Source organism: Triplophysa dalaica, chromosome 18, assembly GCF_015846415.1.
Source record: "Triplophysa dalaica isolate WHDGS20190420 chromosome 18, ASM1584641v1, whole genome shotgun sequence".
Taxonomy (NCBI): Eukaryota; Metazoa; Chordata; class Actinopteri; order Cypriniformes; family Nemacheilidae; genus Triplophysa; species Triplophysa dalaica.
The window spans coordinates 18,859,055-18,873,338 of NC_079559.1; the positions used below are offsets into that span (position 1 = coordinate 18,859,055).

A 14,284-nucleotide genomic window follows, 5' to 3' on the forward strand; every position below is an offset into this window, starting at 1 on the left:
TAAAAAATGTAATCATGCGAGTCTGAAAACACAACATCTTAATTCAGTAAAAGGTTAACCTTCAAAAATTAAAGAATACCCATAAGCCCTTGCACCTGAATGTTTTGATTATGCTTGGTTAAAGAATAACAACTAATGGGACATTTACATAGTTGTTTATTGAAGGTTATACTACACTCTTTTGAAATGTTTTGATTATATTTTATAGTAAAAAAAGTTTTTGTACAGAATGGGAGATGGTATCTGTCTCCATGTCATTATATGTATAAAAAGCAAAAATATTCATTTTAAAATGAATTTTGTTATGATGCAAAGTGCACTGCACATTCAAAATTCACAAAATTCAAAACATAAATAAAACTTCCTGGATCATTGAAAAATTGCATTTGTTATATGTCCCCACCATATATCATTATACTTTACCATGAAATAAAAAGGTTAAATCCTTCAAAAGTCTTAAGTTTTCATTGCATTTTTGTTCAATTGTATATTCTATCTGTGCTTAAAATTTTCTTTAAACAACATCTATAAATATTTTCTATGTATTACAGATTGTAGTAGTGTCCCCAGGTTTTATTACACTGGATTGATTACATTTGGATTGACAGAAATATACCATAAAATATTACTGTATTCCTGTAAAATTACATAATTATTAAGGATATGTGTAATAGTTTTCCTTGTATGCCTTGTAAATTTGATGCCTTTTTTCTGTAATTTTACGTCATTGACCGTAATCACAACACTTTGCTCAATGTCCTCTTGTTATTAGAATGTTTGCTATGTGGCTATATTTCATGAACTGTATTTGTAAAATGTATGCAACAAAAACTCTGTTCTATTATATAAATGCATCCAACTTCCATTTAAAAAGCATAATGTAATGTTTTTTAAAAGTCTGGAAAGCTGCATATGTACTTCCTTTATTTGAAAGTGGGATTCCTTCAGAGATGAACAATTATCATTCATAGACGAAAAAAATAATATTTTGAGTATTTTGAGTCTAAAACACAGTAACGTTTAAGAAGCAGTCATATTACTATTACTGCTGCTATGATTGTGACAAATGATGTTGTCTTGTTGTTCTTATCTCCATTGTACTGCCTTGTTTGTTAATTTATCTAAGGCATTTGATTCAGTGAATCATAAGTTATTGCTGAACAAACTTTGGAATATTGGTCTTAGTCACAGGATGGTTTAAAAACTATTTGCTAGACCGTATTCAATGTGTTTACGCTGAGGGTTTTAAATCAGATTTTCTTAAGATAACTACAGGTGTCCCACAGGGCTCCATCTTGGGACCTGTTTTATTTTCCATTTTTATAAACGATATTGGTGTGAACACCCAAGCAAAAAGTACACATATATGCAGATGACACTGTCATGTAAACACATGCTTCCTCAATGGTACAGGTAGTGCAAAAGCTTCAGAGGGCATTAGGCTCGCTGCAAGATACCCTGTTGAGTTTAAAATTGCTTTTGAATGCACAGAAAACAAAGTATATGATCTTTTTTAAGTCTCGTTCACAGAAAGTTGAAGATGTAAGTTCAATTTCAATTCAATTCAAGTTTATTTATATAGCGCTTTTCACAATGTGTATTGTTTCAAAGCAGCTTTACAGGGGCAAACAGGAAAAACAGAAAAGTTAAAACACAGCACAGTGCATGGTATTTATACAACGAGTAAGTTCATTCTAATAAATAACATCTAATTTCTAAATAAATAAATAAATAAATGAATGAATGCAGTCTCCCGGTGAGCAGGCCAACACTGCCCTGCTGTGGCGAGGAACCCAAACTCCAATGATTGATTAATGGAGAAAAAAACCTCGGGAGAAACCAGGCTCAACCTGGAGGGCCAGATCCCCTCTGACGTGTCATAGCTGCACTCAGACTGGTGACATGTGATTTTAGTTTAGCATTTAATACTAAATTTAATACTAATTTAATTTAGTTTAGCAAGTAAGTACTTTTACATCGGATGGAAAATCTATTGAGGAATGTCTTCATATAAATATTTGGGTATATGGATAGGTGATAAGCTTTCCTTCAAATTTCATATTGCTAAATTGGTTAAGAAGCTCAAAATAAAAATTGGCTTTTATTTTAAATTAAATCAAGTTTACTCAAAATTTCAAGGAAAAACTTGTGGAATCTTTATGATTTGGTGGGTTGGACATCATTGTCCGCCCCGCAAGAAACAGGCATTCATTAATAACGATATATGTGGGACATGTTCTCTACCATTTTAACCTTTTTAGTGTTAAGTCTGTGAGTTATGAATTGAGCTCTTCTGAAAAGTTATTTTTTACTTTTTTAACTTTGTTTTATTATGCATCCTGGTCATGTAAAAATTTGCAAAAAGATTTACAGATGACTACATTGATATCTATCGATGAATTCAAGAAAATGGTAAGAAATGTGGCAAAGCAGACATGGGATTGTTTCCTTTAGAAAGATTTGTGTGTGATTAAGGGGTGCTGTATAATAGTTTTTTCATGTTTTTTAATTGTTTTCCTCTCTTGAAAAAGAGATCACTGATGTCAATGGGACTTCCTGGAAAAATAAAGTATTTTTAATGATGTCTAATTAATGTCATCGATATAAAAAAGAGCACCTGTCAACGTCCAAATCCTATACGAGCGGCAAGAATCACTTATATATCCAAAAACCTACAGCACTCAGACAAGCAATAGTGCGTCTGCTAAGACCCTGATGTGACGTCACAGTTATAAATATTAACGTTTTCCTTGGATTTTTGCGTGCATACTTTACGATCAAACCTGTGCATACGGACGTTTCATAAATGAGGCCCCTGGATTCTAGATGGTTCCTAAAGTAACATACTGTACATGGTGGGGTTGAAGTCAAGAAAATACAGGAGAGAGAGAACATTGCTGATGTGATTTATGACACATTTCATTGACAGTATGTTCAGCCCTGCAGTCTTACTGAGGAAGAATTGTGTCCCATTTTGAAGTTAAACAATAGGAGTGCTGTTGTGCAATTTAATCAAAAACCCAATTCAATTATGGAGAATACAAAGACATAAGCTTCAAGGTTCAGTGATATGATTAGACAGATTCAGGCAGACATCAGTCTACTGAATCATTTCTTCTTTTATTACACAAACCATGAAGCCTAGATTGAAGTAACCTAAGCTGCCCCTCTTTACTCTCATCTCACTCTTATGATCAAAGTAAAAGATGAAGTCAGTGGATTGCTATTTATTAATTCTAAATGTCAATATTAAGAGTTTGGTTCTCAATCACTTTGGCTAATTTCAATACGAGACTTAATATTCTCAAAACTGTAAGTTCGATCGTCGCAATGGCGTCACAACCATTGCATGTCTGCAAAATGTAGTAATTGATTCAAAACATTTAGTTTTTGTTTCAAAAGCTAGCTTTTTTTGTCAGACAATTGGCCAAAATAAAAACCGTCATACATCATGTGAGCTGTCATAATCAAAATGTTTAAATTCTTTTTTACAATTGCAACATGGGAAAATGATTGTTATATACACATTTGTTTTATGCTCTACTTTATAACACTGACTTTATACTGTAATCTGTTATGAATCTCAAGGCAAGAACCCAATTGCAAGGCAGAGTAAGGACAAGATGATGGTACAGGGTAAACAAGGGTATTTATTAACAAATAAACACAAAAAAAAGGCAAAACAAAACCCACAATGGGGAAAACAAGACTGGGTTAACTATAACAAGACGAGAACACGGACTAACTCAACTAAGAAAACAAAACACTTGAAACAAACACTAAACTACACTTGATCGTCCGTTCATGATTGCTAGCATTTACAGGAACAATATTATTATGTTGTCCTTAAATGAACACAAAATGTGTTGTTTTCGAAGCAACTGTTTTTAGAGTGTTTAACATTAAAATCAAACGGCATATATTGTTTTATAAACAAATGATAGGTGTACATCTACATCTTCTTTAGACAAAAAGATGATTAAACTGCTTTCCCTGGAACAGTCAGGTAGAGAATCACTTTAAATTGAGCAACAAATTTTTAAAACTTGCGACATCTGTGGCATTTTGCTGTGTGATATAACTGCACATTTTAGAGTGGCCTTTTTTGTGGCCAGCCTAAGGCACACCTGTGCAATAATCATGCTGTCTCATCAGCATCTTGATATGCCACACATGTCAGGTGGATGGATTATCTCGGCAAAGGAGAAGTGTTCTTTAACACAGATTTAGACAGATTTTTGAACAATATTTGAGAGAAATAGGCCTTTTTTGTACATACAAAAAGTGTGAGTTCATCTCATGAAAAATTGGGGCAAAAACAAAAGTGTTGCGTTTATAATTTCGGTCAGTGTATATAGTAGGCGAAAATGAGTATGAGTCATGAATATTCTGTCCGAAACCTCAGTATGCAAAAAACAGTTGGCGAGAAATACCAGGATGGTCTGCTACTTCCGCCGAGATTCATGGATCAGATGGACACTTCTCTATCCCGTGATGCAACAGTAAAATTTCAAAAGTAAATCAAATAAATATGGCGTGAAAACTTTAAGTAAATTTCTATTATGCTGTTATCAATGCTCGCATATAGGTTGTTGTTAAAACGTCATAGGTCAAAGAGCATACGGGTCACATGACCATAAAACATGGCGAACGCAGTATGTCCGAAATGTATTCATACCATACCCACTCATATAGAACATACTGTTTAAACGGCCGTTAGGTACTAGATACTTATTCAAATTCAGTATGAAATGTCTCAGTATGAATGGAATGGAATGTCTCAGTATGAGATTTCGGACGCAGTGATTGACTTCTTTTTTGACAAGAAAAAGTTGACAATGCCGCTTTTTTAGTAAAAAATAGCAGCCGGCAATCTTCAAAGATAGCATTTTTATGCACGAAGGCGGCTTAGCGAGACAGGTTTTATAGGCAGCGTAACAGAAGACTATTTGAATTATAAATAGGGAGCGTCTTAGTAATTACCAAATTTTGTGCTAGAAATTCATTCAGAATTTATTGAAAGTGAAAATTAAACGTACATTTATAAAAAACTATGCTCCAAAGGGGTTTTCGGCCGGTATTTAATTTTTACAAGCGTGAACCTTCTCGACCAATAACGTTCCTAACATGTTGTTATATAAACGACAGGTCTCTGTCATTGGTTAGCTGTGAACAAGGCGCTTTCGCGCTTGCTTTTTCTGAAAAGTTTAACTTTTTTCAATCTCAAAACATACTCTGAGCTGCAGAAAAAGATTATGCCGCTAAAAAAAGGACTCAGACTTTTTAGGTTTAATCCATGGGATTATAATGTAAAACAGACGCTAGCAGCTTCAAAAAAGAAGGCAAGTGTGAACACTGCCTTATGATGCTTTTTTTTAGAGCTCGTCTCTTTAGCTGTTAGAGAAGCCAAGAAAGTCTTAAAAAGCATATTTTTTTGGAAGAAAGTGAAAGGTTTTGGAATGACAAAGTAATTTATAGAACTAATTCTTAAAAGGTTTTCTATAAATCATTACTTATAATAATTTACGCAGAATAATTTACAGGAATCATGAGTTGACGTAGTTTTTTAGGAATTACATTAGGAATAAACTTTTTTATTAAATTGTGAGAGCTTCATGGTAATTGCCTGCCTTTTTTTCCTATGCAAGATTTAAAAATTGCAAATGTAGAATCTGCCTGAAGCCAGACATTTCTTAACGAAAAATGATATGCCACGTATCACTGTCTCTGTTCAGACAAGAAATCTAAGTTTAGCCAAAGGGCTAATGCTGTGGAACAAGTTGACAGGCCAAGATTATTCCGCCCCACCTATAATGCATGTGAGTGTGTTGCGACCAGCCTGTGTCGGAAATCTGATCTATTGGGAGTAAAGCAGAGCACAGCCTCAGGGCAACAGGTGCATTATAGGGGAAAGACTGGTCTAGCACAATCCAGCAATTATCTTTTTCAAGTACATTCACACAAAAGATTATGTTTAATAAAAAATATCGTATTTAACATAATTTAAACAACTTGGTGTTAAAATGTGATTTTAAAATGTGATTACTTCATTCCAATTTGTAATAAGAAAACAAAAGGTGTCTTTTCTGGATGCTTTTGTATGCCGTAATAGTCATGCTTATCTATCTATGTTAAATAAGAGAAAACGCCACTTTGTAAAACTTTTTCTGTTCGGATGTCTATTCCTTAGGGGTTTCTTTTTATTTACATGACTGAGCTGATCTTTATGTGTGCATGTAGTCTGCTTCAGTCACATGTTAAATGCACACACTACAAACATTTGATCCGTTCTAAAAATCTTTTGTAGATTTTATTGTGTCTGTTGCTTTCTTCTCACACTATTTATCTGAATGAAGTGCGGAAACAGGAAATAACAAACAATGCAGACTAAAGATTGATTGACAGCTCGGGGCCCCTGAATGCCCTCTATGTCATTTCTACCCCAGTGAGTCACTTCCATGTGAACCGCAGTCAGAGGTACAGACACGCAGACACACACACACGCACACACTTCAGGGGGTCAGTGACCCATAACAAGCTGCACCCATGGTAAGAGAGCTCTGCATCTGTCAGTGAGGGCTGTTCTCAAATATTCTCATGGAAAATTTAAACAATTTCGTCATATTTTCTTCTTGGTAACACTTTACAATAATATAGTATTTGTTGACATGAATAACCACCTTCAGTATCTGGAACTGCCAATAAATAATAAATATAATAATTTAATTGAATAATAATGTTTTGTTTATTTCATCATTGAAACATTTCCAATCTGTAAACATGAGTTGAACACAATGAACTAACATGAGCAAGAAATTAACAATTGTTTTGGATTTACTAAGATAAACAAAGATTAGTGAATGCTATAAAATGATGTCGTAAGCAAATGCATTACAAATGAATTCTATATAATCATTTTGTAAAGTGTTGAGGATCCTTTTATCACAATAACTTGTTCTCTTATCCACACAGGAACAGTATTTATTATACTATTTATTCACTTGCATAAAGTGAATAAAGAAATGTGCATTGGAATATTATTTGTCTAGAACTAAAGTTGGTCATTTTTTAATCAATGCTTTCATTAGAGGAGAACAATTTTAGCCAGATTCCTAAAGACTGGCTTTATCTCCACACACACAATTGTTCTTTTCTAAGAAATAAGATATCAATGACATTGCACTCCACCCAGAAGATGCTCCATTTCACTCAAAGGTATCAAGATCTGGGCAGGTTCTTGAAAGAGCTAAATAAAGGAGAGGCAGTTACATATTTATCTGTCTTCACACAACACCAGGGCTTGTTACTGTTATCTAATTCAGCACCCAGACGAGATCCACTAAATACCACTGAATCCTGATAACGATATTTAGACCATTTTTTAGTACCAAAATATATAAAATGTATATAGAGACATTTTTTATCTGTGTACTAGTTCACAACATTCATTCTGTCAATTTTGCTCTTGAGTTAACACTTGCAGGCTGCAGGCGTCCTGATCTTGCCATTGTTTCCATGTCCCATTCTCTGACCAATGTGACAACACGATTCACTTAACATCTTCCACTTTTAACTCCACCATTACTTACTCGCACACTTCTCTTGTCCACAGATAACAGTGTAGATGATCCCTCAAGATGAAAACAACCCATAGCACTTTGAAAAGGGTGTTGCTGCCAAATACAGTCCAGACTCAAACATCAATGCACAAGGGCCAAGAAAGAAAAGATTTAACCAGTTTAAGTTTTTTTTAGTTATCCAACATTTCTGTAACACAATACTAATGTTTCATAAAATGTTTTATACTGTATATAAAAATATATATTATTTTTAACAGTATCATTTATTATTACCAAAATAATAATAATTAAGGATAAGTTTCACCAATTTTTTTTATTGTTTATTTAGATTTACTTACTGTGATGTCGTTACAAAACAAAACCCAATGACTATTTCTTTGGGGAAAGGAAGATATTACTTAAGAATGTTGTTAACCAAACTGTTTTGGTTTACAAGTATATACAAATACATATTCCGCTTCCGAAAAAAGGAGGACCGTTTTAGCTTTAACAAATCAATTTTTATGTCAGAAGTTACGTTTTGTAATGTTTTGCTATAAATTATATTTTGGGGGCCAAATTTTATCTGCGATTTATTCGATTAATTAATCGGCACCCCATTGAATTAATTTGATTAAATATTTGAATCACTTGACAGCCCTAATATATATACATTCTTTTCATTTACCCAGTATGACTCATTCTTCTGCAGAATACAAAAGAAGATTTTCTCAAGCATGTTAATAACCAAACAATACTGGCCCCTAATGACTTCTAAGGTATCTCAAAATAACCTCTTTTGTGTCCCATTGAAGAGTCATATTCAGGTTTTGAACATGAGAGTGGCGAAATGATGACAGTATGTCACATGGACTACTTTAATGGTTGAACAAGTCAAAATAAAAATAAACACAAGGTTACAAAAAAGTAAAAGCTGATACATTTATTGATGAATTAGAGCTGTACATTTTGCGTTGACTCCGCTCCAATTCCAAATTAAATTGCACATGCTTTAGAAAACGAATAAACATATAACAAGCGTTCAGTAGTCCATCTGTTTGACCTGCGTTATCTCTTTTAAAACATAACGTACCAAAAATTTAAATTTACCGCAACTGTCCTATAAACATATTATACACTTGCAACAAGACAAACGGCAATAATTTTAAACTGCTGTATACCTCGTAACCTTCAATCCGTAGTCTTTAACCGTATAAATCAAGCCTGGCACTTTTGTCTTGGCAGGAGTCGTGAGCTGGTACTGGCCAGAAAGGTTCATTTGGCTGCATCAAGCCTGTGTGTTGCGGAAGTGATGCATCATTCATTGGCTGTGAGCCAGTCACCGTTGGAAACAGCGCCTTCAGTCTGATGCATTTGTAGCACAGCACCTTACGAAGAAGGGTCATTCGCACCACTATAAATAAAGTATTAACGGTCACTCTTAGCTTTCAGCGGGACCGGGCGCTTACACCGTAAGCTAGGCATTGAGATATTTCATCGGCGCTGCTAACCTACGCAAAACGACAACGTCAGTTTTGCTGTAAACACAATTTACGTTGTAAACTCGTCAGCAAGATATTTACAAGGTTGTTTATGATGTTTTTCAAACTGTGAAAGGTTTCGTGATTTGTTTATCAACAGAATTTTATTGGACGTAATCCTTCTAGTGTTAACATAAATGATGTGCAGGTTTTTCCCACCGCGACAGAGGCACCTTTGCTTTTAGCGTGTGGACATTTCATTACATCAAATTGGTCATTTTCTATTAGGGCGGTATACATTTGCGTTCATCTGAATTTACCTTTTTCCAATGGTCATCAAAGAGTGTATAAAGAGCAAATAATAAGAGAACAACCATAAAAAGTAGGCTAGTTGTCTTTTCAACAATGGTCGCCTACATATATAGCTTAACACGGATGTTGTACTATATGAGATAGCAGCAGTTCTGAGCCACTTCTGAATCGATGATACTGAAAAAACAGTAACAAAACTGCCCATATATCAGCTCTTAATATATATAATTTCATCTACAATTCTTTGGGACGTTTTAGCGCCCCTTTCAAAAAAAGCTACACTTCAAAAAGATCTACACATACGCATCCAGGTACAAAAAAGCAACGTAATTCAAGGTGTAATAAAAATAAGGGTAGAGTGTAAATATATATTCATATTTATACATTTCTAGCTGTATTTACAAGACTGTCAGTCAGATGTGTGCCGTTGTTAAAATTCATCTGGGCAGAGCATTTATAGTGAAGAATTTGGTCTGAGTAACAACATACGAAACATCGTCGTTCACCTCCAGTTGAAAATAATCGAAACCTCCAAACATCCCACAATCTGTGCCACTATTACAGTCATTCATTAAGGTCTTCGTGCTGCCAGTTACAAATTGTCTTTGGAAAAGTCTTCACGAATGCGGACACACCACTCTTTGCTCAAGTGCCCTATAGCTTTATAACAACATGTAATATGGGGTCTGTAGGTGTCCGGTTTGTTCTCTTCCAGATGGATTAATTCACAATCTCCATGTCAAGCGCTTCCACTCCAGGCAACTCTGTAGTGTGCTATGTGGCAAAGCTTTATCTCCTGGAGTTCATGGGCTGAGTCCAGCCAGGTAGCACACTGAAGAATACTGAGTTAAGTGTGGAAGGTGAGGGAGCTCAGCGCTTCTTAAACGGCACTCCGCGGTTTGGGTGTGGGGGAAATTTGGGCAGGCAGGGTTCATCGGCGCTGGGGTCGTGGGAGAACACGGAGTCTTCACCTGAAGAGCAGGTGGAGCTGCGCGTGTCGGGGAAATTCGGAGAAAATTGGTCCAGGGATAAAGACAGGTCCAGATACTCCTTAAATGACAAAGCACAAAACTGCATTTACATTTGAATACTCTTGTTGATAAGCAGTTAAATGACCAAATATCTCTCTATCCACAAGTAAAAAATGCCTAAAATATATACTGCCAAACCAATACCATATGCTATCTCATTGGTTCAAAATGCCAAACATTCAGCAGATTCTGATGCCAGATTCACAAAAACTGTTCTTAAAACAAAATAAGATTGTTCTTATGATAAATTGTAGGAAGCTCGTAAGAATGCTCCCATCTTACGAAGTTCTTTTTTTTCCCATAGAAATAAAATGACGTATGCTTTGTTAATCAATCTTGAGAAAATGCCTGGAAACTGCCTTAAGAAGCGTTTTCTGGAATTCAAATCTTTTTTCTTACATTACAGTTAATATGGCAGTTAAGACACATTTTCGTATTCATAATGTTTGTAAATCTCCCACTGAATAGCATTTTTGTTAATTGACAATTTGACAAATATTTGTTGCAGGAAACTTTGTATTGCGCCTAAATAAGATATACATAACATGCGCGATCAAAGCCTTAAAATTGGCATCAAAACATTTTAAAATCGAATCGTTTGAAAATCTATTTTAAATGCCTGAGAAAACATTTTGTATAACAAAAACTGCAAAGAAATCTAAAAGGTTGACGCATATTTGCAGTCTTGCATGAAATGTAACCATTTTCATTTAACATAACATTTAAAGTAAAATCTTTACCTTGTTTTAAAAATCAAAATTGTGCAATCGAAAGAATTTTGATGCGGTTACTGCATGCACTCACCTGATTGGATGTCATAGAGAGGGTGCGGTCTAAATCTTCAACCAGCTGTTTAAAAGTGGGTCTCTGAGATGGAACGGCATGCCAGCAATCTCTCATCATCATATACCTGCGAACAAACAAACAGTTACGACCACATTCCAAGATCTCTAAACACTAACAGATACAACTGAAACAATGTGGACTCTTACAGTTCATGGGTGCATGTGGAGGGACGGTCCATACGATGACCTTCCTTCAGCAGTTTAAACAGTTCCTCTACAGGCACACCTGGATACGGTGAGCCTCCAAGAGTAAAGATCTCCCAAAGCAATACCCCAAATGACCACCTAACACACAACAGACCATCAGAATGAGCACCAGTACTCAGCTTATTTTTTATCAAACTACAGAAAGAATTCAAATAAACATACACATCACTCTGGTGGGCGTAAATGCGGTCGAACAGAGCTTCAGGTGCCATCCATTTAACAGGCAAACGTCCCTGTGAACAACACAAACACATTATTAATACAGTTGTCATCATATTCAGTACAACAGAACAATTGCGAGTTACTATAAATATAAAAAAGCATCAGTGGGTTTTAAGTTACATGTTAAGAAAGAAACTAGAGATTTGCAGTACAACACGAAACGTTTTCTGGCTATGATCCTTACATTGGTGGTCTTCTTGTAGTAATCAATATGATGAATGTCTCGAGCAAGGCCGAAGTCTGCTATCTTCATGACGTTATCTTCGGTTACCAGGACATTACGGGCAGCCAAGTCTCTATGAATACACTAAAGAGCAAACACACACAGACACGCACTATTTAAGGGAACAGTCCAGACAAAGACATGCCTCAAAACCAACTCTCAAGAAAAGCTTTCCAGCAGACACCTATTTATTCTTTACTATTACTATTTTCTACATTTTGTATTAGTTTAGTCGACTGAGGTCAAACTTTACAACTGGGGCTTTCAAACGATTAATCGTGATTAATAGCATGCAGAATAAAAGTTTGTGTTTATATAATGTGTCTGTGTACTGTGCATATCAATTTTCTGTTTATAAAAACATACATGCGTGCATATATTTCAGAAGAATATAAAATATAAAAATGACTTAATGTATATATAACTTAAATTATTAGGAAATATAAAAAAATACATCTAAATGTTAGTTAAATATACTGTACATACGTCTTTTTGCATGCAAAGTACACAGACATATATTATGTAATACACAAACGCTTATTCTGGATAGCGATTAATCGTTTGACAGCCCTATTTATAACACTAGGTAAAAATGATAAAAATGATTTTGCTACAGCATATATTAATCTACATGAATGTTATATCATAAATAAAATGGTGTTGTGTTCATTCTTGTTTATTCCTACAACAGGATGTATTAAAACAATTTTACTATTATATACAATGTTATATGTATAATATATTTAATATATTATAATAAAGCAGTATATAATACAATTTCACATGAAACGCTTGTTAATACAATTTGACAATCGTTTGGATTATATTGTTCATATTTATATATTTATAGTTAAAATAATACATCAAGTCAAGTAATTATGTTTTATGGGTACAAATTAAACCAGAAAAGCAGATTTGCCCACCTTCTTGGATGCCAGGTATTCCATGCCACGTGCCACCTGATACGCACAAGAAACCAAGTCTTTGACTGACATGTGCTCCACGGGCACCTGATCAGGGTTGTAGCAGTATTCCATTCCAGGAGGACGACGGGCACGCAGGTATTCTCGCAGGTTACCCTTCTCTGCAAACTCCACAATGACGTACAAAGGACCTGGAAGCAGCAGTATACAAAGAATTTTAGTTGCAAACTAAACACAATGAATTGAGAGAGTGAGAGGTTTTTCACTACTAAAAGACTGGTGGTGATGACCATTTACATTTACGCATTTGGCAGACACTTTTATCCGAAGGGACTTACATTGCAGTACCATTTACATTTGATTCTAAGTATGTGCAATCCCCAGCGATCGAACCCACGCCCTTGGCGTTGTTAGCACCATGCTCTTACAAATGAGCTACAGGAAAGCTATGAGCAATACAATATCAATAAAATACAATATATAAAAAAAGACATGTGTGATGTTTATGATACATATTATAAAATGCTCAAGACAGACTCTTTAAAAGTCTCTGTCCCCATCTGCCTTTTGCCTCCTCCCTCACTCACCCTCTTGTGTGCAGGCTCCCAGCAGATTGATGATGTTCTTGTGTTTGCCAATAATCTTCATCATTTCCATCTCAGAGATGAGATCTGACAGGTCCTTCTCTGTGGCATCGGCTAAAAAAAGCAATATTGATGAAGGCACAGATCTTAATATGACAGGTCACGGAACCTTCAACCTCCAAGCCATCAAAGATAAATAGCTTACGAGGTGATAGACCATTCAGATGGGTCATATATCAAATGGGTCTGTTCTTTTAATATCCGGTATAGTGTGGTATTATGTTTACTTCCATAGTCTTCCAGAGTGTGCAACTGCATGCAAAGTATTCAGAAAAAACATCTCTGATTTTGCTGATGTCTGATCATTCGCTCGCTGAAGAGGCGAGAGAAAAAAGACAGAATCTAAGCCAGAATAAACACACGCTTTGGTATGGTATGTGACACGAGATCTCGATTAACACGTTTCGGTGTAGAGGTGGAAAAGACGAGGGATCAGTAGTCTATCAGATTCCTCATGGGACAAAGAATTCCAAGCAGATTTGGTTGCTGTTTTTCTAGGTCTGTGACAATATATCGCGATTCACACTAATTATACCGGTCTAGTTCGATTCTGATATCGATTCTGTTTCATGCACATCTCTTCTGTGAACTACGGCTCTTCGATCACTACGAGATTGAATCGTTTATAACGTGCATTTGAAAAAGAAACTCTTGTCAAACATCATCATTATAAATATTCTTTATTATTATAAAAATACCTGAAAAGGTTTGAAGAACAGCGATAGAAAATGACCATTGGCATTTTCTGGAACTACATATGCGTCCCAAATCGCGCACTTATGCACTATTCTACGCAGTTTTGTAGTATTAATAGCGAGGGAGGTGCGTTCACGGAGT

The 14,284-nt window shown here is 35.3% G+C and overlaps 1 protein-coding gene across 2 annotated transcripts in view; it reads right to left on the bottom strand.

Annotated features, from left to right (window-relative positions):
• Positions 1–8,476: 8,476 nt before the first annotated feature.
• fgfr1a (fibroblast growth factor receptor 1a) overlaps positions 8,477–14,284 on the bottom strand; it is a 35,258-nt gene continuing 29,450 nt past the window's right edge. For both annotated transcript variants that reach the window (XM_056772483.1, XM_056772482.1), the window contains exons 12-18: positions 13,391–13,501; positions 12,804–12,994; positions 11,842–11,964; positions 11,598–11,668; positions 11,376–11,513; positions 11,188–11,293; positions 8,477–10,402 (exon numbers count right to left, since the gene is read on the bottom strand). In XM_056772483.1, the coding sequence (XP_056628461.1) occupies positions 10,223–10,402; positions 11,188–11,293; positions 11,376–11,513; positions 11,598–11,668; positions 11,842–11,964; positions 12,804–12,994; positions 13,391–13,501 (920 nt within the window). In that variant the 3' untranslated portion in view covers positions 8,477–10,222. The remainder of the gene's footprint in view (positions 10,403–11,187; positions 11,294–11,375; positions 11,514–11,597; positions 11,669–11,841; positions 11,965–12,803; positions 12,995–13,390; positions 13,502–14,284) is intronic.